This window comes from Cicer arietinum, chromosome 4 (assembly GCF_000331145.2).
Source record: "Cicer arietinum cultivar CDC Frontier isolate Library 1 chromosome 4, Cicar.CDCFrontier_v2.0, whole genome shotgun sequence".
NCBI lineage: Eukaryota > Viridiplantae > Streptophyta > Magnoliopsida > Fabales > Fabaceae > Cicer > Cicer arietinum.
The window spans coordinates 20308110-20335251 of record NC_021163.2 but is presented as its reverse complement, the minus strand read 5'-3'; the positions used below and the strand labels follow the sequence as shown (position 1 = coordinate 20335251).

Below are 27142 nucleotides of genomic sequence, written 5' to 3'. Positions count from 1 at the left end.
GGAAGAAGCTCTGAGCGAACAATGACATTGTTACGGTTCTGTATATTTGTTGAATAGCATTGAGATTTGAGGGTTTCTCTTTTTCTTTTTTCTTTTTATTTTTCTTAATTTTAAGGTTAGTTGTTAGGATGTGTTTGGTTCCGAGGTAGAACAACAACCACAACACAATTAAATTAATTGTGTTTAATCTGGTTTTTTGTGATTCGATTCTCTGATGGAAAGACCGATGCGGAAGAGAGTTATGTAAATGATTAGAAACTGAATGAATTATGATGGATCGTTTATAATTTATAAATATATACTAGTACATTATCAATATGTATATTTGTACTTGTTTTGGGTTGGCTGTTGGACAGGTTCAAACTTGGATTTGGACCTAACATTGATTGATCAATTAATGAATTAATTGAGTTATATGATGATTGGGAAGATAAATGATTCCGTCCAAAATAATGAATGATGATGACGTTCCCTTTTGGCAGTCTTGATTAATTGGTGTTTAAAATTTTGTTTTCAAATTGGGATTAGATTATGGCACATTTTAACAATAGCTCTTCTTGAAATTTAATATTGGAAATGATGCTTTTAAAACTTTGAAATTTTAAACATTAATTTTTATTTTATTTCGATTTCTTATCAAACTTTTATGATACTTATTTGTACAACATTATTAGTAAAGTGAAACATGAGAGAAAAGTGAGATGAGACATAAGAAAGAGATTTGAATTATCTCATGTAAATTACAAATTTTAATGACCATTGAATCAAGTTCAAATCGTCTTAAATCAAGTAACGCTTGCTTTTTACATCTTTTATCAAGATCCAATAGCCTCCGATGAATTTGAATGTTTGCCAATGTTTGGGGATTATATGGATTTGGTCTGTCCTAGCAATAGAAATCAATGCAGTGAGGGTCAACAAAAATTATTATTAAATATTGCGTAAAATTCTATGGCAATAGATATATATTAATTAGAAAAATTAATTTGTATGTCTAACTCTAGAAATCAATGCAGTGGTCAACAAAAATTATTATTAAATATTACATAAAATTCTATTGCAATAAATATATATATATATATATATATATATATATATATTAAAAAAAATTAATTTGTATGGTTTAATAGTGAAAAATAGTTTTATACATACTTAGAACCACATGTTACTTTAAAAAAAAAAAAAAGAATGACATGTTATCATTTAGATTTGTGTACACGTATTTTAAAAAATAGTACATGACACATCTAAATAATAATATTTAATTAAACACTTTTATACAACTACTTTATATGATAATGCATACAAATCAAATTAAATTATATTGCTAATAATAATATATGATATTAATGTTGTTATACTACGTTCTTAATTATAATAATTGAGAATTTTTGTTTCTCTAAATTTAACTTTCTATAATTACTAGAAATATTTATTATTATTTTTCTAAATCTTCTCCTATTAATTTTACTAATTTATTTCAGAATGTAGAAAGTTAACATTAATTACACTATATGAACAATTTAATAATTATTGTACACAACATATACGCATTAATTATGTCACTCATTTTTTTAATATATTTAAAATACTCAATACATAAATGCTTGTAAAAAAGAACAGAAAGTATATATAACAAAATAAGACTAGTTTATATATAATATATAGGTATAAATTGGGGAAGGGAGGGGCTACAAGCATCCCTTGGTTCTAACTTTGACCCAATAAAATCACTTCATGTTGGCTTGAGCTTCAAACCTTTTTCCAAAATTCTATCTAAATTGACATTCCAATTTTAAAAAAAAATAAGAATCACTGTTGTCCTTTTGAGAACATTGGTAATTAAGATATTTGATACCTACTATTTTTTTTAGTGATAAGACTACTTCTTTATGTGTTTCATAAAGATTTATGGTTATAATTAAAGAATATTTGTTTATGTGTTTTATGAAAATATAGAGTTATAATCAACCAATATTTATTGATGTGTTTTATGAATATGTAGGGCTATAACCAATTTTTTTTTTATGTGTTTCATGAAGATGTAAATCTTATAGCCAACAAACTAGTTTTGTGAAGATGACTTAGACTCAATATAAAAAACCTAAAATGGTATCAAAGTCTTCCAATGGAGTCACCCACCACTTATATCTACACATCAAACTGAATAGTTCTAGGTGTGATTGAGTATATGGAAAAAACTAAAGTATCACATCAATAAAAGATAAAACTATATAAAAATATACATTATTTACCTTACAAGTCACTTTAATAAGGATGAGTAAAATTTAATATAAAACTTAAGAATCAGTGTCTATCAAATCCATAGATTAGTATTATGTTAAGCGTCAATTATTTACATCTCATCTCCAATGAGACTAATTTACTCCTCTTCAAAATTGTATTCTATATTGCTAGAGTAGTGAACTGGCAAATCATAAATGCCATATGCATCTAACATGTCTCTAGTGGGAAAACATATTTGGAATGTGACCTATAATCATATAATAAAATGTGGGCGAAACTTTTGACTACCATAAATTTTAAAGAAACTTTTTTGCAATCGAGCTTTACCACTAGAACGGAAAAGAAAATGTATATGTGGTATGATGAATGGTTTGGCTAGGGATTGTATATGTGACTTGTCCCCTTTGTTAGCAACTTTGCATTCATGATCTTCATATGTGGCTTAGAGATGTGTACCATTACGGTGAATGATACACTTTGAGCAACTTACAACCACGCTTTTAGAGGATATATTCATACGGAAATAAGGAGTATTTTTATAGCATATGACTACAAAAACATGTTGATTTGTAGTGCCTTAAATTATGGTCAATATTCTGCTGAAAGATCACATCTTTGACTTGTTCAAGGATAAACTTTAACTAATGCTACATGGGAGAGTTGGACTTGTATTTGAAAAGCAAAATTGCAAGAAAATCAAGCATTTTTTGTGGTTGGATCAAGCATTTCTCCTCTTATGTAATGTCACTATTTTTGTGGTAACTTACTGAATAATATGGAGAGAGTTTCTTTTTCCACCCACGTGTATTTCAAAAGCATACTTCAAAAAAAAAAAATATATATATATACTTTCGAACAAAAACATTGTTTTTTTTCCATTTTAGTTTTTTTGGAAACAGTGAAAATAAAAGTAGTTTCCTAGTATAGAGGGCTCGGAATGCTAGTGTTTGTTTATTGTAATTGGAATAAGTGGTAAATCTTAATAGAATTTGTTCCTTTCTTGATGAAATAATTTAACTGATAACCCCTTTGAACCGAACAAGAACAACTCAGAAATCTGTTGATATCCTTTATCAATGAAGTCAATCACAGTTAATGTTAATGGAAGGTCTTTAGAATCTACAAATCAGGATTTGGTGACCCTTCTCAGAAACATGAAATGAAGTGGACTGTTGGCTTTTTTTGGTTTATGTGGTTTTACCATTAACATCAATGTTGAGCTGTTAATAACTGCATATGACTTCAAAATAGCTAGGAATGTAGGTTACAAAGCTGTGATGTGTGAGTTTGATGAATAAGATCATAAGAGTATCTCTATGTTCCTCTGATGAATCTGATCATAAAATATAAATTTCACACTAAAGATTAAATTTAGTCTCTCACAACTTCAATGCGATCCAATTTAGGTAATAAAAAAACTTAATACTTAGATTAGTCCTTAACAATTTTGTATAAAAGAAAAGTTAGTCTATTTGCTACTCCGCTGATATTAAATTGTCAGGTAATTTGGCATGAAAATTTGTGTCAGAGATTAACTTGAGTTGCATTGAAATTGTAAGGGAGTAACTTTCGTCTTCAGTCAAAATCTTACTTCTGAGGATTAAGCTTCGATCATATGTTAAGAGAAGGCAATACTTATACTAATTGAAGACGGGCCAAAGATGCTTGTTTTTCTTTTTTCCTTCGTTGATAAAAAAAAAATATTTGTGAACAAGCTACAATGTTTCCAATATTTCAATGGGTAAGAAGTTAGAAAGAACCTAGTTGACAGCTTCATTTCCAATATTTCATGTGAGATTTTCATGTGACAATTATCTGAAGTTTATATGTTAAAAAAAAGTAATACAACATTAAAACTTGTGAAAATATATGAAAACAAAGAAACATAAATCAACCATTTACCTGATACACTTTAACCTTTCATGTATAAAAACTTATTTCTTTAAGAAAATATCCAAAATGCCACTGGTAGGTAGCTGGCTCAGCATACCCAAATTTATATTTAATAAAAAGGAAAATCAAAATACTAATGGAAAAATCATCAGCAAAGAAATGTGATAAAATTTGCATATTAGAATCCTTATTGATTGTTGGATGAATTTGGATATAGAATCCAATGGTCCAAAATTCCAGGGCACCAAAAGTTTAGGCAGAGCAGCAGAATGAAAATTGGTGCTCTCTAGGGCAGCCACAGTATTAATGCTTGGTCTCAAAGCTCCACCACCTTTTCTTCTTTCTTGACTCACTTGAAAGTATATCTGCTAGATCAATAGTAACACATACATCATAAACCAAACCATACTCTATAATTGGAAAGAAAAATAAATAAAAAAGGTCCTATAAAGTATGAAAATTTTGTAAAATTACCTCCTTGAGGATAGATGGAGTTGTAATGCACCTCTGCCCAAAAACTTATGAAAATCACTGCAATAAAAACATATATTATACGATTAATTATATGATGAACAATAAAGAAAAGGTCCTATAAAGTAATCAATATGATCCCCGAAAAATATGGAAAAACAATCAGTGATCCAAAAGTCAAACAAATCTATAATACTCCTACAAAATATTGATCACACAGCAAAAATTGATAAACCATTTCCACATAGGTTTCAAGATTTCTACCTATGGAAATCCATGAAATGGAAGCAGATACCGAACTTTACAATTTCATTCACTAGCATCTTTTGAAAGCATCAATGATTATAGAAGAATGTCCAATTGGGTTCAAGGTTCTAAAAGATTTCAAGAAACAATGTGAAGTGAACAGAAAACTGGCTAGTGTCTAGCGATACGCTAAATCGTAGTCACTTCAGGCCTCGCTACTAAGAAAATTTTACCTCCTTTTGGTTTCTCAGAACTAGGAAGAATCTCAATGCAACAGGTGTCCTTGAAAGAAGTCATCACAAATATTCTTACACCATACTGAAGAAGAAGAAAAAAATCAGCAGTATTAGTCTCAAACTACATTAAATATAAGTTCTGTTGAAGAGAAATAGTAAGTTGCAGAAACTCGTACTGAATCCGCAGCGGCTTGAAGAGTGACATGATCACCCCATTCACCACCCCTAATTTAATTAAAAAAGAAAGTAAAAATTGTTATTGGTTAGTACATTAGAAATATTTTTATATAGGTAGATAGATAGAGAAAAATGTGCAAATTATTACCTAGACATCTTTTCCAAATATTCACCATATTCCATGGGAACATAACCTTCATAAATATCTGGATGAGACTTCAGCTGTTTAAAAAGACCATTCATTAATCAGAACCTAAGAATAACACACAAATAGAAGCGGCACAGATATCAAAATTCAGGTAAGCATGATAAAATATAACGCGCTAGACAAACAAACCTGGTTCACGACTTTTCGTCTCACAAACTTGTGGTGATCAGGTGTGTTATACAACTGATCAGATAATGCGCGGAACTGGTGAGGAATAACGATAAAAGAGGTATTAATTGATGAATATAGAAACTTATGCTCTGAAATGAAACTGATTAAAGCCACTCTTTTCACGTGTGGAGGAACAAAAAATTGGAAAAGTGAATGTTGAAAGCAACAAACCTGACAATTACCATCACCTTGAACCTTATTCTCCACAAAGTCATATAATTGCAATCTGTTAAAAAAATGAGTGGCTTAATTTGGCATGTTGAGTAAAAGTCTTTAGAAGAAAATATAGATAAAATAAATAATTCTTTAAACCAGCCTAAACTTTACAGACTATGAATGATCCAAAAATAATAATATGGAGGAGTGCTAGACAACCATACATACATCATGGAAGCATTTTTATTAGCTTTTAACCAAGGAGTAATATGCTTATGACAAATACCTATCCAGAAGTCTTTCATGATCTGATGTTGCTTCATCAATAGAAGGAATTTCTCCATTAATTTTTGGAATGTGCTACACAAGAGGGCAAAAATGAAAATTTTAAGCAGGTCATACAACTGATCAAAAGAAATATGAACTTTCTAATATCATAAGACATGAAAAGAATAAAAGAAAAGATTTTATTGAAAGTAGGAGAGAGGTTAGTGAAAATAACCTTTGTTTTCACTTTTTCCTCTACAAATATTTAAAAACAAGAAACAGAATGAAAACAACATGAAAATTTTATAATGAAAAATGAAAAACAGAGAATGTGTTCTTATACCAAACATGCTCTTGTATCATAGTGGAAGATTCAAATAAGAAGCTGATTTCTTTCATCACTATGTATGTTGATTGGATAACAATAGGAATGACTGGTTTGAAAATTTAAAAACAACCCATAATTACTTACCAAGTATTAAATAATGTAATGAGTTGAAAATGTAGTTTGGAAAGAAGATTATCACTATATCTTAACAAAAACAGAACATAGTGAATAAGTTAAAAGGTGCCGAGTATATATTATCGACTAAATAGATAAATCAAGAAGCTAAACATACAGGAATTGGAGTTATCTGACTCAATCTCCTCCCAATATCATCATCAAATGGATAATTGTCAACAAGATCCAATGAGTATCCCCCCACTTCACAAGGACTACAACATGAACTCGAAGGTTCTATTTCATTAACTCCTTCATGAGCATAATCATGACCTACACATGTAAAATTCTGATTGAACAAACCAAATTATTCAAAAAGATAAATTTCAACTATACACAAGCACTAGAAGCTTTATGGGTTTACTGATACCTCCTGAACAATAGTTCATCATCGGTGTGTTATGCCAATCATAAGGAGCCTCATGAGATGCATGAAAGTGTTGTTCATCTGCCTGTGAATACCTTGAACTCTCGGCAATCTCTAGCTGCGAAAACTCTTCTTGAAGAGTACGTGCAATGATCTCATCGTTCTCTACTTGGTTACTTACAGAATCATAATGGCTGTGAAAGTAGTGTTCATCATCATAGACATCACCAGTATCATGTTGAATTATGTCACCATAGTATCCAGGACTATAACTAGGTTCGGCATCGAAAAGATTCATACCCCATTGAACAACATCTGAATGCTCATATAAAGCCATCTTTGGCTATTAAAAATGAAAATGAATTTGAAAAGTCTTCTTTAAAATGATTCCACACCAGCAAGTGTACACCTGCCAAAACAAGTTGGGTATAAAATTTGCATTCTAGTGTTAATATGGAAATAAATCTTCTAATGTTAAAATTCAACATCATGTTGCTATGCAAAAAAAAAAAGTATATATCTCTTCATATATATGTTAATAAAATTTGATAGCATCTCAATTATTTAATGACTATAAGGAGACAAATATAAACAAAATCTTCACATCATACGGTCAAGTGGAGAGAGGATGATTCCATGGTAAAAGTAAAACAAACAAAAGAAGCAACCATCAAGCATATACTTCAAGGGCCAAAGGAAAACTAAACAAACTTCTCCAAGCCAGTTATTAGTTATTACCTGGATCCTCCTGAACTAACTCCAACCCCAAAATCTATGTTACAAAAAAGACAACATGCACAAACTAATTCATATCTATGATTATAACTTGTTTTTGCAAGACACAGTAAGTTTTATTTGTTGCATCTTCCATGTATCAAAAACATCAAGATGAACCATAATTGAAAGTTGAAACTAAAATTAACCCAAGTTTTAATTTTTAAAAGAAAATCATACCAATCCAACAAAAATTAACTACAACCCATGTCTGAAGAACTATATCATATATGCCAATCCAAAACAAACCCAAATATACTCCAAACCAAAAGGTTCAAACTTGGAATACAAATACAAATACCAAAACCAAATGATCCAAAATACAAAGAAATTGAACAGCAAAAAAAAACTAATTGACTAAACAACACATCAAAGAAGAAAAAAAAAGAGTCTCCCACCTTGGATTCAGCTTCAACTGAATTAGAAATGAAGTAGATAAGGATGAAGCATTGAATTGAATATTTGTGGTTTAAGAAAATAGGAAAAGAAAAACGCAGTTTGACGCGTTTATATATACAGTTCGCGATGGCGTTAAAGGTTGAACAAGTTCCTCATTGATTTTTGAGGCATTTGGGCGGCATTTTTCTATTGCCTTTGTTTAACCCAAAAATTCATAACATCTAAATCACAAATGAACATTTAATGTCATGCAATCAACAAATAATTCAACTACAAACAATTCTATTGTCTTTCGCATTTCTTCAATTAATTATTAATATTAAATCACTTATAATTAATCACGTATTTATAATATTAATTATTTATTTAATTTTTAATAATTAATATTATTTATTTGTTGAATTTAGAGGATTAAAATTTCGACAAAGAATCTTACGAATGTTGTGTATGAATGGAAGCCCTGTGATGAGAGTTGGACGGTTCTGATTGGTTGCTGACTGAATAAGGCATGAAATGTAACGTCTGTGATTGGTGCACCACTGCCTAAAACTCGTCTCTCTATTAGTGACTTTAGAATAGAGAAAAATCAATTAATATATTGCTTTTCATGTAGTAAAAAACTATTAATTGTGATATGTATCTCTAATTAATTTTAGAGTAGTGTTTTTTTGGACATTAGAATTGGAATATTGTACATCGACATCGTTTAATATACTAGCAAAATGAATGTGTCTACAATTTGAGAAATCAATCAAAGAAAAAATGAAATTACTAAATAATTAAAAGTCATAATTGAAAGTCGTATAATTATAAGGTGTATAACATTAAATGTCTACAAATTATGGACCGGTTTGTTTAAATTTTTTTTTTAAATAACTTTTATAATATTTTTTTTTTGTTATAATAATTTTAAAAATAAATTTGGAAATAAATTTTTTTAATAGTTTATTTCAAAATATGATTTTAATTATTTTATCTATTTTCTATAATTTTTTAAAAATCCTTAAAATAAAAAGTTATTTTGAGAAATTCTGGATAAAAATTATTTTTAAAAGATATATTTTTCAAAAAATATGATTTTAATCAAATTAAAATATCTAATAATAAATATTTAAGTTATTGAATGTCAATATTTTTTTTAATTGATAATAAATAAATCTATAAAATTAATTTTTTAAAATTTTAATCAAACAAACTCTATTTTTCTTGATTTTAACAGTTTTTTTTTTCTTCCATTTTATCCATTCGCATGAATTGACTCAAATAGCATAGTTACAAATTATTCATTATCGAGATTATCACATTCTGAGGAAGTGAAAAGATGGCCGACGTATTTTAAATTTTAAAAAATAAAATAAAAATTGAAAGGGAATCTTTATATGATTGTGCGGCCTGCACTGAGGGGTACAATATTCGTTTTCTGTCATTAATAATCAAATAAGTTAACTCTTGGGTCACATGTGACTGTGAAGGTTGAAATCGAGCATAAACTTTTTTAAACTCTTCGGCATGCTCCATGCACACAGACTAAAAATAGGATTAACAATTTGATTTATAATTATTTTTTAATAAATTTGATTTATAATTAAGTAAATATCCATTTTTATTTTTAAATATATGGGACGTAGTCATTATAGCTCTTAAATATATGAAAATTAAAAATATATATCTTCAATTCTCCATTTTATTAATAATTTTATTAATTAAATTGATAAAAAAATAAACATATTTAAAGATTAAGCTGTTATTCGGCTTATCTCAAATTGATAATTAAGTTCTTCTAAGTTCATAAACAATTATTATAGATCAAGGATTATTTTATTCGTAAAAAATTTATTTAAATATTCAATATATTATATTAATTAGCTATTTGTGGTTAAAACGTAATTGATACTCAATTAATACTACAAATAAGGGTGGAAATAGTTCAAGTTAAGTCAGACTTTGAAATGTTTGAGTTGTCTTACGATTAATACTTTTTAGGCATAAGTCTAGTCTACGGTTTATTACTGACTTTTTTTTGACATGGTCTGACTTTTTTAAAAGTTTGGGTCTAAAAGTCTATTTAAAATCCTTATTCACATTAAAATATTTAAATATTATATATATATATATATTTTTTAATAGGCTAAACTAGACTTTTATATACAAGAAAAATTAATAAAATTATACTCAATAAACAATTAGGGTTTCTAAATTTTATATACTAATAATATATATAAATATAACAAATAAATAGTATTGGTTTTTTTATAAAAATAATGCTGCTTACATACCTCTCGAGTGTAGTGCAACCTATATAGAAATTGGAAAAATTGGTGAATGGCAATTGGTAGGTTGAAGTGTAGTCCAACCTAGATGGAAATTGGAAAAATTGGAGAATGACAATTGGTGGTAGGTTACATAGTATAATAATTAAATAATAATATGAACAATTGAACTTGAAAAGAACGGGAGAAGAAAAATACGTAGAGAATATGGAACGACTATGGAGTAATAGGCTTTAAAATAGAAAATAATATTGTTAATAAATAATAATAATAATAATAATAATAATAATAATAATAATAATAATAAATAACATTAATAAATAATAAAATATATATAAACCGGTTGTCATGCTTAATAAGTTTTTTTATAAGTCTGAGTCTAACTTATTTAAATAAACAGACTTTAAAAATATCATGAGTCTGACTTTTTTATTGAACATATCATAAGTAGATCAAGCCATAGGCTCCTAACGGACGATCTAATTTATTCTCATCTCTAACCACAAATAACAAATTATATTTGAATGAATTCCTTAAATAAATTTATTCTTGTGCTTTGCACGGTTTTTCATTCTAGTAAATATATATTTTATGATTAAAATATTAACAAAAAATATTTAATATATATTTATAATTTTACTATATTCAAATATTAGTTAAAAAATTGATATATTTAATTTAAATTTTAATCTAAATACTTATAAAAAAATTGGACTATAAGTCTATAATATGTTAAATACCTTATATGCTTATATTTAATTCGAGAAGAATTAATACTTAATTAACCCAATGGTTGGATTCCTCAAATCTAATTGTTTATGGTAGAATGGGTTTCACTCAAATACAAATAATACACTCACTTACATACTTAAAGATGATAATAAATTATACATGTTAGAAGACTTTTTATATGAGAGTAAGATTAATCATTATCAACTCATTATAAATTACACATGTTAAAAGATTTTTTATACCAGAGTAAGATTAGTCATTATCCAACTCATTAAATTAAAATAAATAATTTAGATTAAAATGTCACTTAAAAACTCACATTATTTTTTCTCCTTCCCTTCAATTGAAAATCCTTTCAGATATGAAAATAAATTTAAGTGACTTCTAACAATTATTTTTTCATATAGTTGGAAATGATGTTAGAATTTAAACACTAAATATTGAAATTTAAAGTTAGTGTTGTGTGAATTGAAAAAATGAAGAAATGTCACATGAGAGAAATATCGTGCATTAGTAGTATTTATAAAGAAGATGTATAACATATGGGGGCTTTTTTATTGTTATGCCATGAAAAAAAAAATACCAAACTACCACTAATTCCTAATTAAATACCAAACTACCATCTTTTTTTCTATTTTTTAAATTTACATTGAGAAGTCGGTTTCTCCTCTTACATTTTCTCAACTAAATTTTAATTTTTTTTAATGAATGAAGAGAAATTTGTTCCCCCCCCCACCGATTTCTCAATGTATATATTTTTTTTAACTATTAAATTTATTTTATCATTTATAAAATTATTTTTAGTAGTGGTGCTATTTAGTAGACACATATATAGGGAATTTGATCAATTAATAAAGACACAGTCACCCACTGAGAAATAATGCAACATATTATTTTTTTGTTAACATTTTTCTTAATAATAAATATACATTTTATTAATCAATAATTATTATTTTAATTAAATAATTAACTTAAGTTTCATTAATTATTAATTTAATGAAATAATTAATTTAAGTTTTATTAATTATTTAATTAAGTAATTATTATTTTAATTAAGTAAATTAATACAATGTTAATTTTACATTTTATAATTATTAAAAAAAATTAATGAAATGGAGTCCATAAATAACAATATTTAATTAATACAATAATTAAACATACAAATACCAAATTAACTAATTTTGTTACAATGAACTAATTTCTATTAGGAGCATCAGTACGATAAGAAAATTTATTCTTGCTACGTCCCTCGTTCCGACACAAACCACATCTCTTGGGGTGTGTATTTTTCTCTCGCTGATCCATTTCAGTATGAATACAAGTAGACTGTGGATGACCTTTTGGATCTCTTCTCATGGCTGGATTGTGAAACAACTCTATTCCATTGTATTTTGACCAATATGACATTGTGGCACGAGTAGACGTTGGAGACACATGACAACTAGCCTTTCTGAGTGCATGAACAATGTATTAAAGAGGACACAGAATCTTCCAATTAGTTCAATGATGACATTGTGACTACATGATGTATGTGTTTTCTAAGTATACATTGCAATGTATCTTTGACGTTTACAAGGAAGAGTTCTCATCAATTCCTCTTCAGTTCTCATGCTTTAAGACATGGCACCGACAAATGAAAAAAATGTAAGGAATTTATAAACTAGTTGTATTTGTATTGTTGCAATTTATTTATCAATATTAATCATGTATTCATACTTTTCAGATACATGCGAGACATGCATGCTTACCAAATATGTTGCACGAAATCAACCTTCATTTGACATATGCACATCGAAATCAAATTATGACAACTCCATTCAAGTGGGTTTTAGATATGTCAAAAAAATTACAAATTTATGGTGCTCTGTTGTCGGAGTTGGCTAGTAGGTGGGATGGACGTAGTGGGGGATTTAGGATAGTTAATTGTACTCCAAGTGACGTATGTTTAGCTATAGGACTACCAATAGTAGGCGAGCCTTTGAAAGAATATGAAAATGAGGAATGTGATACATTGTTGTTGTTTAGAGGAAAATAAGTAACTTTTGATATGATTGGTATGTTGCTTCACATGTATCGTCAAAACAAAGTCAATTTTTGTAACTTTATATACTCCTCGCCTTTGGCAAGTTATATTTTCCCAAATCAGGAAATCGAGTAAATACTCGTTATATTAAAATACTTGATAGTCTAGAGTCTCTGCATAGCTACAATTGGGGTGTAACTGTGTATAATGTTTTAGTTGAAAGTTTAAGTAAAATTGAAATTGTGTTGAAAGAGGTGAAGCTATATTCGCAAACACACATAACAAGTTGTGCAGCTGTCCTACAGGTATATATTTTATATCGTTTTATGTCACCAACTTCTATCTTGTGTTGTCTTTAAATTAAAATACATTTAATAAGTATATTAATATTTGTTTTAGATATGGACGTTTAACCACTTGTCCTTGGGTGAAGCACCTGTTCCCAAGTTTAGATTCCCGAGATTTTTGAATTTGTCAATCTTACAGTGTTAGAAGAAAACTATATTAAAAGTATTTCAAAATAACATGGTAAGCATTTATATTATTTGATTGTATAACTTGTATAATAATAATGTGTGTGTTTCAATTATTTTTCGTTTTGCAAGTTAATTGAAGAGTTAACTACAACAAATGAAGAACTTGAATTTGACATGGTAAATGAAGCATTGCATGAACAAGAAAATCATATTGTACGTTATGTTGATTATCAACAATTGGTGGTGAGGTAAAATTGTTGAAAGAATAATTGTGTAAATGTCAACCAATGCATGAATCCGATCATGAATTTGTGGGAGGTTCTCCAACAAGAGCTTGTAATGGATTCCCCTCAATTTCATATGCTGAATTTGATGGTAAGAATATTGAATTTTTTTGTTAATCAAATATTTATGGTATGCAATTGGACTTGTTAATAACATACTATTTTTCAATAGGTGAGGTGGGAGTTAGTACCCCTCTTGAGAATGTTGGGGATGAAGTCGCAGAAAATGTTGTTGGTAAGTAATAAATTGTATATGTTGTGGTGTTGCTGTAGTTTTGTTATTATATAATTTTAATACATTTGTCAACACGTGAGCCTAACGTGAACAGTTCAGGCAAACCAATGTCAAACATAATTACGAGAATGAAAGATAAATCAAGGAAGCGAGTTAAAAGTGTAGTCAATCAAAGTTCGTTTGTGAATCTGGATGAAAAGAAGAAGAAGAAAAAAGAAATGTGTTATGGGCATATTTTGAGTTTGTGGGAGGTTCTCTATAGCGATGTAGTTGGTGGCATTTGAACAACACCTTTTGCCTATTTTTTTTTTCTTTCTGTTTTTATGAACAAATATGTATGAACTTTTTTTTTTTATGAACAAATATGTATGAAATTTTGAGTTTCTATCTTTCTATTTTTATGAATTTTTTGTTCAAATCCATTAACCAAGTTGTGCAAGGAATTAATCGTATTGTTTTAAGTCATTAACCAAATTTATATCTTGTTTGATTAGAATGCCCAAGTTTTTAGTTCGAATTCATTAATCAATTTGATCACAACATTAACCATGTTTCTTAAAGCCATTGACCATATTTATATTTTGTTTGATAAGAATGACCAAACATTCTGTTCAAATCCATTAACCAAGTTGTTTACAATATTAACCATGTTTCTTAAAACCATTGACCAGATGTATATTTTGTCTGATAAGAATGACCAAAAATTATGTTCAAATCCATTAATGACATAAAAGTGACAAAAGTGATAAACCACGTACATAATTATCATACAATCCATTTACTTGACTGTTTATTGCAACAAAATGTCATATAAAAAAGTGACAAAATTGATAAAACATTTACATTTTATCACATAATTGTGCTGAATTGTGACAAAAAGATCCAAGAATGATGTATTACTTCCAACCTGAACAACAACATATAATAACTTGGCTTAATTGCAGTTTTGATCCCCCTATTTTAACTGAATCGCGGAAGTAGTCCCTCCATTTTGTTTCTCCCCAGTTTTGGTCCCCCAAGCAGAATTTTGGTCCAAAACTATGAAATTTCATTTTTTTTCATTTATTTAAGTCACGCAATGCCTCAAGATCTCATTTGCAACAACTGTACCTGAAATATATGATCATAAATGATGTAGTACGGCTTTAAAAACTAAAATTTGATCAAGTTTTGGACTAAAATTCTGTTTGGGGACCAAAACTGGGGTGAAACAAAATGAAGGGACTACTTTTGCGATTCAGCTAAAATAGGGGGGACCAAAACTGCAATTAAGCCTAATAACTTAGCACAATCTTACATATAATAATACAACCACATATTCAGTCAAAAATTTAAACACGAACCAATGTGTTACTTTCGATAGCTTCAATATATGATTCTATGCAGATGTTACTTTCGTTCTAATTTCTCACTATTTCAGTATTGCTCTCCTACACATTTTAATAAACAAAAAAGAAATATTTTAATATAATATGTACACGATGGATACATAATTTTTGGACGAAAAAAACTTACAAAGGTAGTCTCTCTGTCATCACTTTGATTGGTTCCATTCCTTGATCTCTTTACGATTTTTTCAACTACATATACTTTTCTTTTTTATGGAGGACGACCTTTACGTTTGACCCGCAAAGGATTGAGAATTTCATTATCATTGTTTGGACTTGAAGCATCAATAGAACTTCTTTCGACCTTGTTATTTGTAGTATCCATGTTGGGCACATTAGAATTAAATTGATGTAATATTTAATGGAGTGCCTTAGTCGCATCTTCAGACTCTGCAACTACTTCATAGAAATGCTTGCGCAATTTGTCAAACATGTCCATTTGTGGCTTCAATTCTTTCACACTATAACTGCTCTTAATATATGAATGTTTCCTTTTAATAATTTTCTTCCACCTTGTTAAGATAAACTTCTCTGGCACATTTTTTTTTAACCCTATCTTGAGTACACATAGATAACACATGGCGACACAACATACCTCTAAACTCAAACAACGAACATTCATAGTTGACATCATTATTTTCTCGATTAAACACAACTTTTAAGACACGTTCTTTTGGTTTGTCTCCAATTGACACCTCCTCCAACACATGGTATATAGCAAAGGAACCCTCCACAATAAAAAAAAAAAAAGGAACAAGCACAATTCATTTTAGATCTAAATTCTATTTGAACTTCCTTAAATTTGACATGAGTGTATTCACCTTGGAATTGTTTTTCAATTGACGAGTTTGACCCACAAGAAATTATAGTATCCATCCAACTAAAATCAACTTCAAATTCTTTTTATGCTTGACTTTTGATAGCATTATCAAATTGTTTTACAAATTGATTTGAACTTGTCATTGAATTGATATAACCATCAAAGAAAGAATGTATACTCTCACTTCGTTGTGTAGTAGACATACCTGCCCAAAAATATTTTCTTAGCAAGGTTGGTGTCCATCTATGACGTTCGTTATACAATCTATTCAACCGATCATTTTGTTGAAGCTCAAATTTGTCGATAAAAGAACACCATTTTTCTTCAAATGCCTCTTTTGTGACTGTGTCATAAACCGCTTCTTTCAATGCAAACTTAATCTTTTTATATTCACTATATTGACCGAGCTTTTCATGAATTTTTTTTCATTATATGCCATAAATACCACCTATGACGAGTTGTAGGAAAAACTAACTCACTGACATTTTTCATAGCCTTGCATTGGTCAGTCACAATACCCAGAAGGACCTTTCCTAGCATACAACGAAGTCATGATTTGAAAAGTCATACAAATGAATCTATATCTTCACCTGACAACAGACCACATCCAAGTAATGTTGATTGACCACGGTAATTCACACCAACAAACACATCAAAAGGCATGTCATACTTATTAGTCAAATATGTTGTGTCAAAAGTCACCACATCTCCAAAGTATTCATAAGCAGCTTTACTTCTTGCATCAACCCAAAACATATTCTTTACGTGAAAATCATCATCCAAATTTATGTCATAGAAGAAATCTGAATTGTGTTCCTTCATTTGGCAGAAATAACTTATCAAGGCATTTCCATCACCTTCTTTTCCTATTGCACGTCGTTCCTTGTTAATATAATTCCTCACATCTCTTTCACAAAATGGTACATTTTCATGCCCTCCTGCATCTTTAACAAGAGATTGAAATGTCTTGTTGATCCTCATTCTTGCATCATCATTTATTTGTATCGTTATCTTCACATGCAAGTTCATCTTCTTGTTAGCTTTGAACAACCTTGCCTTTGTAGGACTCTCTCGTGAGTATGATCAGGTTCAAATTTTGTAATGTACCACAATTCATCTTTATCCAACTTAATAACAATCTTGGCAAGACAATTATTTACCTTAGTTTGAAGTGTTCTTAACGTACACATATTTTTTGACACTCTAGACCCCTCTCTTGAGCATGATAAAATTAAGTAGCAGAGCTCCTCTACTTGCCCTTTTCTTGAAGATATAATCTTCCACCCAAAACTCTTTCTCGAAGCATACTCTTCATAAAATGATTTGACTTCATCTAAGCAAGAAAAACACATCCCCGTTACAGGCTCCCAACAACATGTGTCGTCATCATCAACAAGGTTGTCAACTCTGATACCTTCATCTTCAATAGTACCACAATCAGTGAAGTTTCAATTGATAGTGCAAATGTCACACAAAAACTACAAAAAATAATTCAATTCGATTATTAATCATTGTATGCACTTTATTAACCAACAATTAGCACACTATTAAACACATAATATGAAATATGTTAGACCTACCATATTTAGACAGAAATAATTCATTAACCACCTATTGTACTTCATTAACCAATAATATTTACACTATTAACAAAAAACAAAAAATCAGAAAGACCCATAATTAATACAATATTAATCACATAATATGAAATGTGTTAGACCTACAAAAAATATAGACATTGATGAAACTTAACAATTCAAATTTGATTAACATCATTGAGTAACAGCGATGAAACTTAATATTTAGACAAAAATAATTAACATGATTGATTAACAGTTCACAACTCTAATTTTTAGACAAAAATAAGTCATTAATCACCTATTGGACTTCATTAGCCACTAATGTTTATATTATTAACCGGAAGCAGAAAAATCAGGTATGAACCAAGAAAATCGTGTATGAATCCAAAAAACAAAAATTCATATCTAAGCAAAACAATGTACCAAAAACAACTGCAATTTTTTTAATACTAATGTCTAAAAAAACAACACATTCTTAAATAAAAGACAAATTTTGAAACTTAACATTGTGAGAAAGAAGGAAATAAGCTACCTTGCAAGTGAGGAGATAAGGTTGCTCAAATTACTTCATAAATTTTTTGATTAAAATAAGTAAATAAAAGGAAGAAGGAGGAATTATGAAAGAAATGGAAGATAAATGTGTGAGGTTTATTCTTGTAGAGGAAGACAAAAAAAAAAAAATAAAAAAAGAAAAATAAAAAAAGAGAAAAGTAAAAAGATGGAGAAATTAAATGAATAGAAAAATTGTATGGAGACCACATATATTTGTGTTTAAAAATATGTTTAAATACCATTTCTCAAAATCAAATTATCTACCTAAGTATGTCACAACACTATGATCTATTCCTCTTCAATTCAGACAATTTTCTTGTTTATATATCTATATGCTCTAAAGAGAGCTTAATTAATTTATGCTACTACAGCGTATAGTGCGTCCTTATCATGTTCAACATAGTCAAATGTTAATTTTTATTTTTGAGTACTCTTTCTCTGTCTTCATTATAAAATTATGTCATATTTTCAACCTCTCAAATCATTCAAGAGAAAAAATCGCCGTTCAATTAATATTCGTGTGCTCTTAACGTCAGGGGTTGATGTATGCTATACGTATCTGGAAAATATATATCATACACATATACGCCAAAAGGGTCTACATTGTCAAACTAGTTGTGTAATATTGTAAACAAGTTGGATTAATATATAGACAATTTTTCTTTTTTTTTTTTGGAGTTTTAAGAGTCATTTTTATCATATCTAAATATGATAGTTTTTAGAAAATATGCGATTATTTGAAAAACTGACACTTAAATTCTTGGAACAACGAGGTGGGGTGGGGGGGTCTGATCAGGAGGATTAGATATGTATCTCAAAGAACATTGGAAAGGAGATAAAGTCTAAACATAGTTAGTAATGAATTACACTTTTCACAAACAAAATCGTGTATTATAACGTTTATATAAAAATACATTAATGCCTAAGTGACAAAATAATAAAATAATAAAATATCTCTCTATGAATTATAATCAGATAACTTCTAGGGTACATTGCTTAATTTTAATGTTTTGGGGAAATTAATAGCTATAGTCGGTATTGTTCTTTTTAATTTATTAAAGAAGCAAGAATGCAATCCATGAGCCTGACCTCAAATTACATCCTTATCATCACATTAAAGTGATTGTGACAATTGTGATCAGATTTAATATGTATCACATAAGTTCAATTTTTTTAAGACTAAAAAAATATAATATAGTGCGAGTGTGTGTATATATACATATAAATTAAAATTGTATTATTGAAACATTTATTTATATATCATATTATTAATCATTAATTGAAGGAAAATATTATATTGTTGAATTATCAAAATTAAAATTTTATAATTATAGTTTATTTAGTTAGTTAAGATTGATCCAATGATTATCAAAATTATAATTTATAAATCCTAGTTAATTTAATTAGGTTAGATTGAATTATTGGATCGTGAAAATTTAAATTTCTATGTCATAATCAATCTGATTAATTAATATTCCTAAATTCGATCATCTGACGATTCAATCTTAATAAATTAGACTGAATATTACTTCAAAATTTAAATTTCATCCAACTATTCGATCTTAACTAAATAGACCGAATATTACTTATAAATTCTATTTTTGATTATTCTATTTTTGATTATTTTGACGGTTCAATCTTAACTAAATAGATTGAATATGACTTATAAATTCTATTTTCGATGATTTGATGGTTAAACTTTAACAAATTAGACTAACTATGATTTAGAAATTGTAATTTTGACGATCAAACATTTCAATCTTAACTAATTACACTGATTGTCACTTCAATATTTAAATTTTGATGATTAAACGATTTAATCTTAATTAATTAGACTAACCATGACTTATAAATTATAATTTCGATGATAGAACGGTTCAACTTAAACTAATTAGACTAACCACGACTTAAAAATTATTATTTCAACAATCCAACGACTCAATCTTAACTAATTAGACTAAATATGACTTAAAAAGTTAAATTTCGACGATCCAACGGTTTAATCTTAACTAATTAAACTAAATATGACATAGAAACTATAATTTCGAAGATCTAATAATTCAATCTTAATTATTAGACTAATCATGACTTAGAAATTATAATTTTGACGATCCAACTGTACAATCTTAACTAATTAGACTAACCACGACATATAAGTTATAATTTCGATGATCAACGGTTCAATCTTAGCTAATTAAACTAAATAATATGTAGGAACTATAATTTTGATGATCTGGTTCAATCTTAACTAATTATATTAACTATGGCTTAGAAAATTAAATTTTGACATTCAAACGATTCAACCATAATTAATTAGATTAACTATAACTTAGAAATTCTAATTTCGACGATCCAACGTTTTAATCTTAATTAATTAGAATAACACTGACATATAGATTATAAGTTTGAGGATCTAAGAGTTTAATCTTAACTAATTAGAATAATTATAACTTACAAAGTTAAATTTCGATGATCTAATGGTTCAATCTTAACTAATTAAATTAAATATGACTTATAAACTATAATTTCAATAATTTGACGATTCAATCTTAACTAATTAAACTGGTTGTGACATAATTTTTTTAATTTCGACGATCCAATATTTCATTATGTACTAATTAGACTAAATATGATTTAAACTTTATAATTTAAATGATTCTACGGTTCAATTTGATCTAAATTGAACTGTTGGATAATCGAAATTAGACTAAATATTAATTAGAAATTATAATTTCAATCATTTGATGCTTAACAAATTAGACTGAATTAAAAATATATTAGAGAATGAATTAGAAATTTTAATTTCGATAATTAAATAGTTCAATCATAATTAATTAGACTAAATATGACTTAAAAATATAATTTCAATGTTCAAACGGTTTAGTCTTAACTTATTAAACTAAATATGACTTCAAAATTTTAATTTCGATGTTCCGACATGTGAATCTTAACTAATTAGACCGACTATAACTTACAAATTTAAATTTTGACAATTGAACATTAATAAAATCTTAATTAACTAGACTAAATATAACTTATAAATTTTTAATTTTGATGATTCAATCTTAACTAATTAGATTACCTATGAATTAGACATTTAAATTTCGATAAATAAATGGTTCAATCTTAACTAATTAGACTAACTATGACTCATAAATTATAATTTCTACAATCAAACGATTTAATCTTAACTAATTAGCCTAATTATGACATAAAAATTCTAATTTCAATGATTAAACATTTCAATCTAACTTAATTAGACTAATTATGATTGAAATTTTTTAATTTTGACGGTCCAACAATTTAATCTTAAAATATTAAATTAAATATAAATAAAAAATTATAATTTCGATGATCTAACATATCAATCTTTACTTATTAGACTAATTATTACGAGAATTATAATTTCAATTATCCAACAGATTAATCTTAACAACTTTAATAAATCATAGCTCTAAAAATCTAATTATGATGCAACAGTTTCATTTAATAATTACTGTATCATATATATAAAAATTATATATATATATGATCCTTATATTTTCTTTATATATTTGGTCCTTTCATAAAAATTAGGCTAGTTTCCCTGCTGCCAATATGCCTCACGCTTCTTATTAAACTAATATATATATATATAAAAGTTTAATTACTATGTAGCGACAGTGTAATCCATATAAATATATAAAGTAATTTCAGTTAGCATGGTAACTGAATTAGAAAAGAAAGGAATTGGTTACCACAAAGGAAACTAACTAAACCTAAACAAAATAAACTAATAATAATAAGAAAACAAAACTAAGTGGTAACAATAATATCAAATTTAATATGTTTTCAGAAAGTGTAAAAGAATATCGTAAGAGAAATATTTGTTTGAAAATGAGAAACATGTAAAAAGTTAATTTGTTAGTTTTATTTTTGTGATGGAACCAGTAGTATTTAAATAAGTCATTGAATCCTATTCAATATGAATAATAATACAATGAAGCTCTACTTAAACATGAATAGAAAACCAACAAAATTCAGTATATTGTATAACAACATAATATAATCTCTGTACATTTCATGCAAGACCTCGGGAAATATTAGGGATCTCTATATGTAAGGACTGAAATTCCAATGTGCATAAATAGAATCATTTAGAATTTACAACTTAGCTATGTTACATAAATTAAAGTGACTAATTTTCATTTTCAGCACCATCATGGCTTCATGAGATCAATATCAACCAGATACATTAGGCTCATCAACTTAGCTAGCATATCACAAAATTTCAACTTCTACCATGAAATTCACAATTTGTTCCTCTCAACTACTTGAATATATGCCATAAAAATGGTAATTATAGATAAATAATTCTCGTCATAAAGAAACTCTACATGCAAATCATAGCTTTGATCCATTTAAATTTGCAATAATTCAACTTGTTCTTAAAAGCTTTGGTCTCCACATCCTAAACCAATTCCAATCTGACTCTGGTTTTGGATCCATAATTCTCTTCTTGTTCTTTATTTCAGCGTCCTGAGAATCATCTGCCGAGGCTACACTATTCAAGGGCGGCTGTTGATTAGCACTCACCGAAGACTCGACAATCCTATCCACCATTTCTAATACTTCACTCATCTTCGGGCGATTCTTTGGGTTTCGGACCAAGCATCTGTTAGCTATCATGGCAAGTTTTTGGGCCGACTTGAGGAGGTGTTTCCTCTCAAGTCTTGGATCCAATATTATTTGAAATTTCTTCCCATCTGAAAGATAAGGTCTTATCCATTCCAAGAGCTTTTGCTCGCCCTTGGGGCGATTTCGATCTAAAGGGCGTCTTCCGGTAATGAGTTCGTAAAGGAAGACACCGTAGCCCCATACATCACTCTTTGAAGTGAGACGTCCAGTTTGAATATATTCAGGAGCTGCATATCCCATTGTTCCTACAACCTGATGAATACACCAGCCATATGAACATTAATTGTATGTTGATTCACCGGATTCCAGCTATAAATGGTTGATAACTGTATTGGGGGTACTATGATGTAGCTTTTGTCTATAGAAGGGTAATTTTAACCATCAAATATGCCATGTTAAAATAACAGCAGCAACAAAATAGAGAAACATAGTTTGAGTATTTTTTTTATGGCAAAGTAAATGAACTCTTTTTTTAACACATGTAAGATTTAGAACGATGACAAGTATTGGGAAAAACCCAAGTTCCACATTGAAAAGAGACAAGACCTCAAAATAGTTTATAAAGAGTGGCGTCCCTCACTTTAGAAGCAGGTTTTGTAATGATAAGTCAGGCTCAATATGAGAAGCCTAATAATAAGAAAAGACACCAAGAGAGGCCTTATGACTTCTGGTACTAAATCATGATTCTTATGATGACATTAGTCATAAGGTTTGGTGGTTTGCGGGAGGAAAATGATTCATGTGATGACATTTGATATGACTATTAACTCTTATCCTCATAAAATTGTTAGTAGCCTTTATGATACCTTTAGATTCAAGTACATATTCTCATGCCAAACTCCTTTCTTGCTTATCACATCTCCACATATGTAAATATTGGATTAATATATGAAATCAGATATAAAAAAACATGGCCATACCGCAGTTGAGACATGAGTTAACCCATCAGATGGTCCCAATCTTGCTAATCCGAAGTCAGACAGCTTTGCATTCCAATGCTCGTCCAGAAGGATATTTGACGATTTGAAATCTCTGAAAATTATCTAAATATCCCCCACATACAGTTAGTACAACAATAACAAGCTGCAAAACATTTTTAAATAGGAAATAAGAGTTCATTTACTTTGTGAAACATTTTATGCTTTCATTTTCTAAAATGTGTTCATTTACTTTGTGAAACATTTTATGCTTTCATTTTCTAAAATGTGTTCATTTTAAATTGCTAATAAAAAAATGTGAGACTCCTGAAGTGAACCATTATGATGGAAAGAAGATGAAATGCTAGTTAGGGATGATGCATTTCTAGAAATAATGAAACAATTCTTTTGACATTTTCATTGTTTTGGAAAGGCAGAAAATATATTCACTGAAAGAGTCTTTATCGTGTTGTTTAGTAAGTAAAATTAACACAAATTTTAGAAAATGAAAATGTTTTCACAAAGTAAACAAATTCCAAAATTACTTTAAAAAAAGTTCAACTTAGCTCCTCCTAGCATCCTCAAAACAAGTTTATACACAACCTTTATATCCTTTAATAGGAAAGTTATGCACTTGTACTAGATGCGTATACCTGAAAATCCATTTCCTCGTGCAGGTACGTTAATCCACGAGCAGCATCTTGAGCTATTTTCAGTCTCCTACTCCACGGGAGAGGAGTTTCTGATCGCGAGGATAAATGGTGTTCCACACTTCCATTCGGCATATATTCATAAATCAAAAGCCGCTGGATTCCTCTTTCATCATCGTCAGCACAATAGCCCACTAGTTTCACAAGATTATGATGCTCAACAATACCCAGAACATTCACTTCAGTTACCCATTCCTTATGCCCCTATAAGCCAAAAGGTAAGCAAGTAAGCAACACAAGCCATACACATTGTAATGCAGTGGAAAAAAAACTAAAAAGTTGATTGTTAACACATAATTTTATGAAGTACTGACACGGACACCAAACATGTCACTAATACGTAGACATTGATAATAATTTAAGAAAATAGAAGTAATTGAATGTAACCACAGGTGTCGGTATCATGACGGTGTGAACCACCGCGCGTGTCTTCAATCTAAAGTGTTAGTGTTGCATAGACATAATTCCTATCTGGTGTAGTAATTGAGCCATCATATTTTACAAAGGTATTTTGAGGATCGAGGAAGGTTTGCAAAATAAAATATAAAAATTGAAGTGTGGGAGGACACACATTCATTATTCTAAGTTTCTGATTTATAACTAATTGTCTCTACTTGAAGTAACTCATGTGACAATTCAAATTCAATTAAGCTTCATAACATTACTATGCTTATAAGTTATTATTACTTCCTTTATGAAATTTAACACAACGTACACAATTGAGTCAAATAACTAGACACTGCGTGACAGTGTCTTATCACATTTTGACAAGATACCTACTGACATTGCAGAAGCAACTAAACTTGTATAACTGCGAGGAGGAAAAATATAGAGAGCAAAACAAAACCTTGCCTGAATTCCTCTTTTACCGAGTTGTTTTACTGCAACTTCAATTTTTCTAGGTGGATCATCTACACTCTTGATCAATCCCTTGTAGACACACCCGAATCCACCTTCTCCAAGCATAACAGAGCGACCAAAATTCTTGGTGGCTGATTTCAGTTCGGATACGGTAAATACTCTGAGGCTGCTTGGTCTTTGGGACAAATTGGGAAATGCATTCCTCCTAAGGGAGTCTGTGCTATTGTCTGAGGCGTCTAGAGAATTCAATTCAGAACCAGTTCTCCGCACGTCACTCCCACCGTAAGTAGAATTGTTCGACAGACCCGATAGTGATCGCAAGCTCTTAGCATCACCCTTTTTTTCTCCATAGTAAATTAAGAATGGAAAACACTTCATCGCAACCTTACCAGAATCACACTGCATTTTCACAAAATTGAAATAAAACTAAGAAGCATAAAGTCATTGAAAATCAACACAGCATCTAAATTGAAGGTGATATATGATGAAGACTTTCCAAACACTTCACTAATTCAAAAAGTAAAAACCAGTTAGCATTAAGTAACCATATGGTGTCAGCAAATTGATTGTTGTTGCTATTTGTTTAATCAAAATTCAGAAGGGGTTTTCAATACATAAAGAGCATGACCCTTTTCCAACAGCTCTAATACTAGTAATTTCAGATAACCTAAAACAGAAAATTCATTAACCTAATGAAATCTCAAATCTCAAATTTATCATACTAGTACAAATTCTGCAACATCATTGAGAGCAAAATTGGTACGTTTTTGGAAATAAGACATAGATGGCACGTGTCTCCAAATTCAAAACCTAGAAACAAACATTATTATTAATAAATTGCGTGCATATCTTGTTTGTTTATAAAAGGAAAGTAAATTGAGAATGAAACTCACCTATAGTAGTTAAATTAAAATAGATCGTTTGATCGGAAAAAGGTTCAGCTTGTGTGAGTTGAAGAAAATGACAAAGTCCCTATTTTGGTTGATGAAGTGAGAATTTAATCTGAAAAGAGAAGACTCACTCAACTCAACTCAACTGAAATCTGAAGACATTTTCGCAGAGAGAGAGAGAGTCGATGTTACGAAGAACGCACGACACGGCAAGTGCAGGTCAGCTCAACAACCAAATCGGAAGATAAATCAATTATTAATTTGACATTAATATTTCTAAGATATTATTATTATTATTATTTTAGAAAAATTGAAACTGGGTGTTTTAGTGTGAACATGTTATTGGGGTTCGAAAGAACGAGTCGAAGAAAAGAAAGAAACAGACACAGCAAGTTGATGATACTATTGTCGTTGGTGTGTTATTATGTACCATCATTCATCGAGGTGGCACACAGCATTATGTCTTTTTATCATTTTCGGTGCAATGTAACTGTCCATGTCCTTGTTTTTTATTTTATTTTATTTACTATTTTTATAAATAAATGTTTCTTTACCGCAATTTCATAATAAAATTGAATATATGAACAGAAAGTACGACGAAACACGGGAGAGG

At 29.0% G+C, this 27142-nt stretch overlaps 4 protein-coding genes across 7 annotated transcripts in view; 1 reads left to right on the top strand and 3 right to left on the bottom strand.

Moving 5' to 3' along the window:
* Window positions 1-318, top strand: part of LOC101510590 (transcription factor TCP11) — a 1049-nt gene extending 731 nt beyond the window's left edge. Inside the window, exon 1 of the mRNA XM_073367009.1 lies at window positions 1-318. This exon is cut by the window's left edge and continues 731 nt beyond it. Within this exon, the coding sequence (XP_073223110.1) occupies window positions 1-57 (57 nt within the window). The 3' untranslated portion in view covers window positions 58-318.
* Window positions 319-4137: 3819 nt separating this feature from the next.
* LOC101510262 (OVARIAN TUMOR DOMAIN-containing deubiquitinating enzyme 12-like) lies at window positions 4138-8344 on the bottom strand. Its single transcript, XM_004497468.4, has 11 exons — window positions 8114-8344; window positions 6945-7350; window positions 6693-6847; window positions 6092-6165; window positions 5821-5875; window positions 5608-5682; window positions 5419-5492; window positions 5270-5318; window positions 5091-5175; window positions 4615-4671; window positions 4138-4505 (listed from the first exon to the last, which is right to left on the bottom strand). Exons 2-11 carry the CDS (start codon window positions 7276-7278, stop codon window positions 4444-4446), a joined length of 1020 nt encoding a protein of 339 aa, XP_004497525.1. The 5' UTR covers window positions 7279-7350; window positions 8114-8344; the 3' UTR covers window positions 4138-4443.
* Window positions 8345-16906: 8562 nt separating this feature from the next.
* Window positions 16907-17323, bottom strand: LOC140919988 (protein FAR-RED IMPAIRED RESPONSE 1-like). The gene has a single exon (XM_073367285.1). It carries the CDS (start codon window positions 17321-17323, stop codon window positions 16907-16909), a length of 417 nt encoding a protein of 138 aa, XP_073223386.1.
* Window positions 17324-22478: 5155 nt separating this feature from the next.
* On the bottom strand, window positions 22479-26936 carry LOC101509724 (serine/threonine-protein kinase PCRK1-like). Of its 4 annotated transcripts, XM_073367675.1 has the most exons (6): window positions 26533-26936; window positions 26362-26449; window positions 25631-26038; window positions 24722-24982; window positions 24072-24194; window positions 22479-23403 (listed from the first exon to the last, which is right to left on the bottom strand). In XM_073367675.1, the coding sequence occupies exons 2-6, from the start codon at window positions 26419-26421 to the stop codon at window positions 22891-22893; spliced, it is 1365 nt and encodes a 454-aa protein (XP_073223776.1). In that variant the 5' UTR covers window positions 26422-26449; window positions 26533-26936; the 3' UTR covers window positions 22479-22890. The 4 variants fall into 4 exon arrangements, with proteins under 4 accessions (XP_073223776.1, XP_073223778.1, XP_004497524.1 ...); XM_073367677.1 differs by lacking the exon at window positions 26362-26449 and having other exon boundaries at window positions 26661-26936; XM_004497467.4 differs by lacking the exon at window positions 26362-26449 and having other exon boundaries at window positions 26533-26935.
* Window positions 26937-27142: the final 206 nt, after the last annotated feature.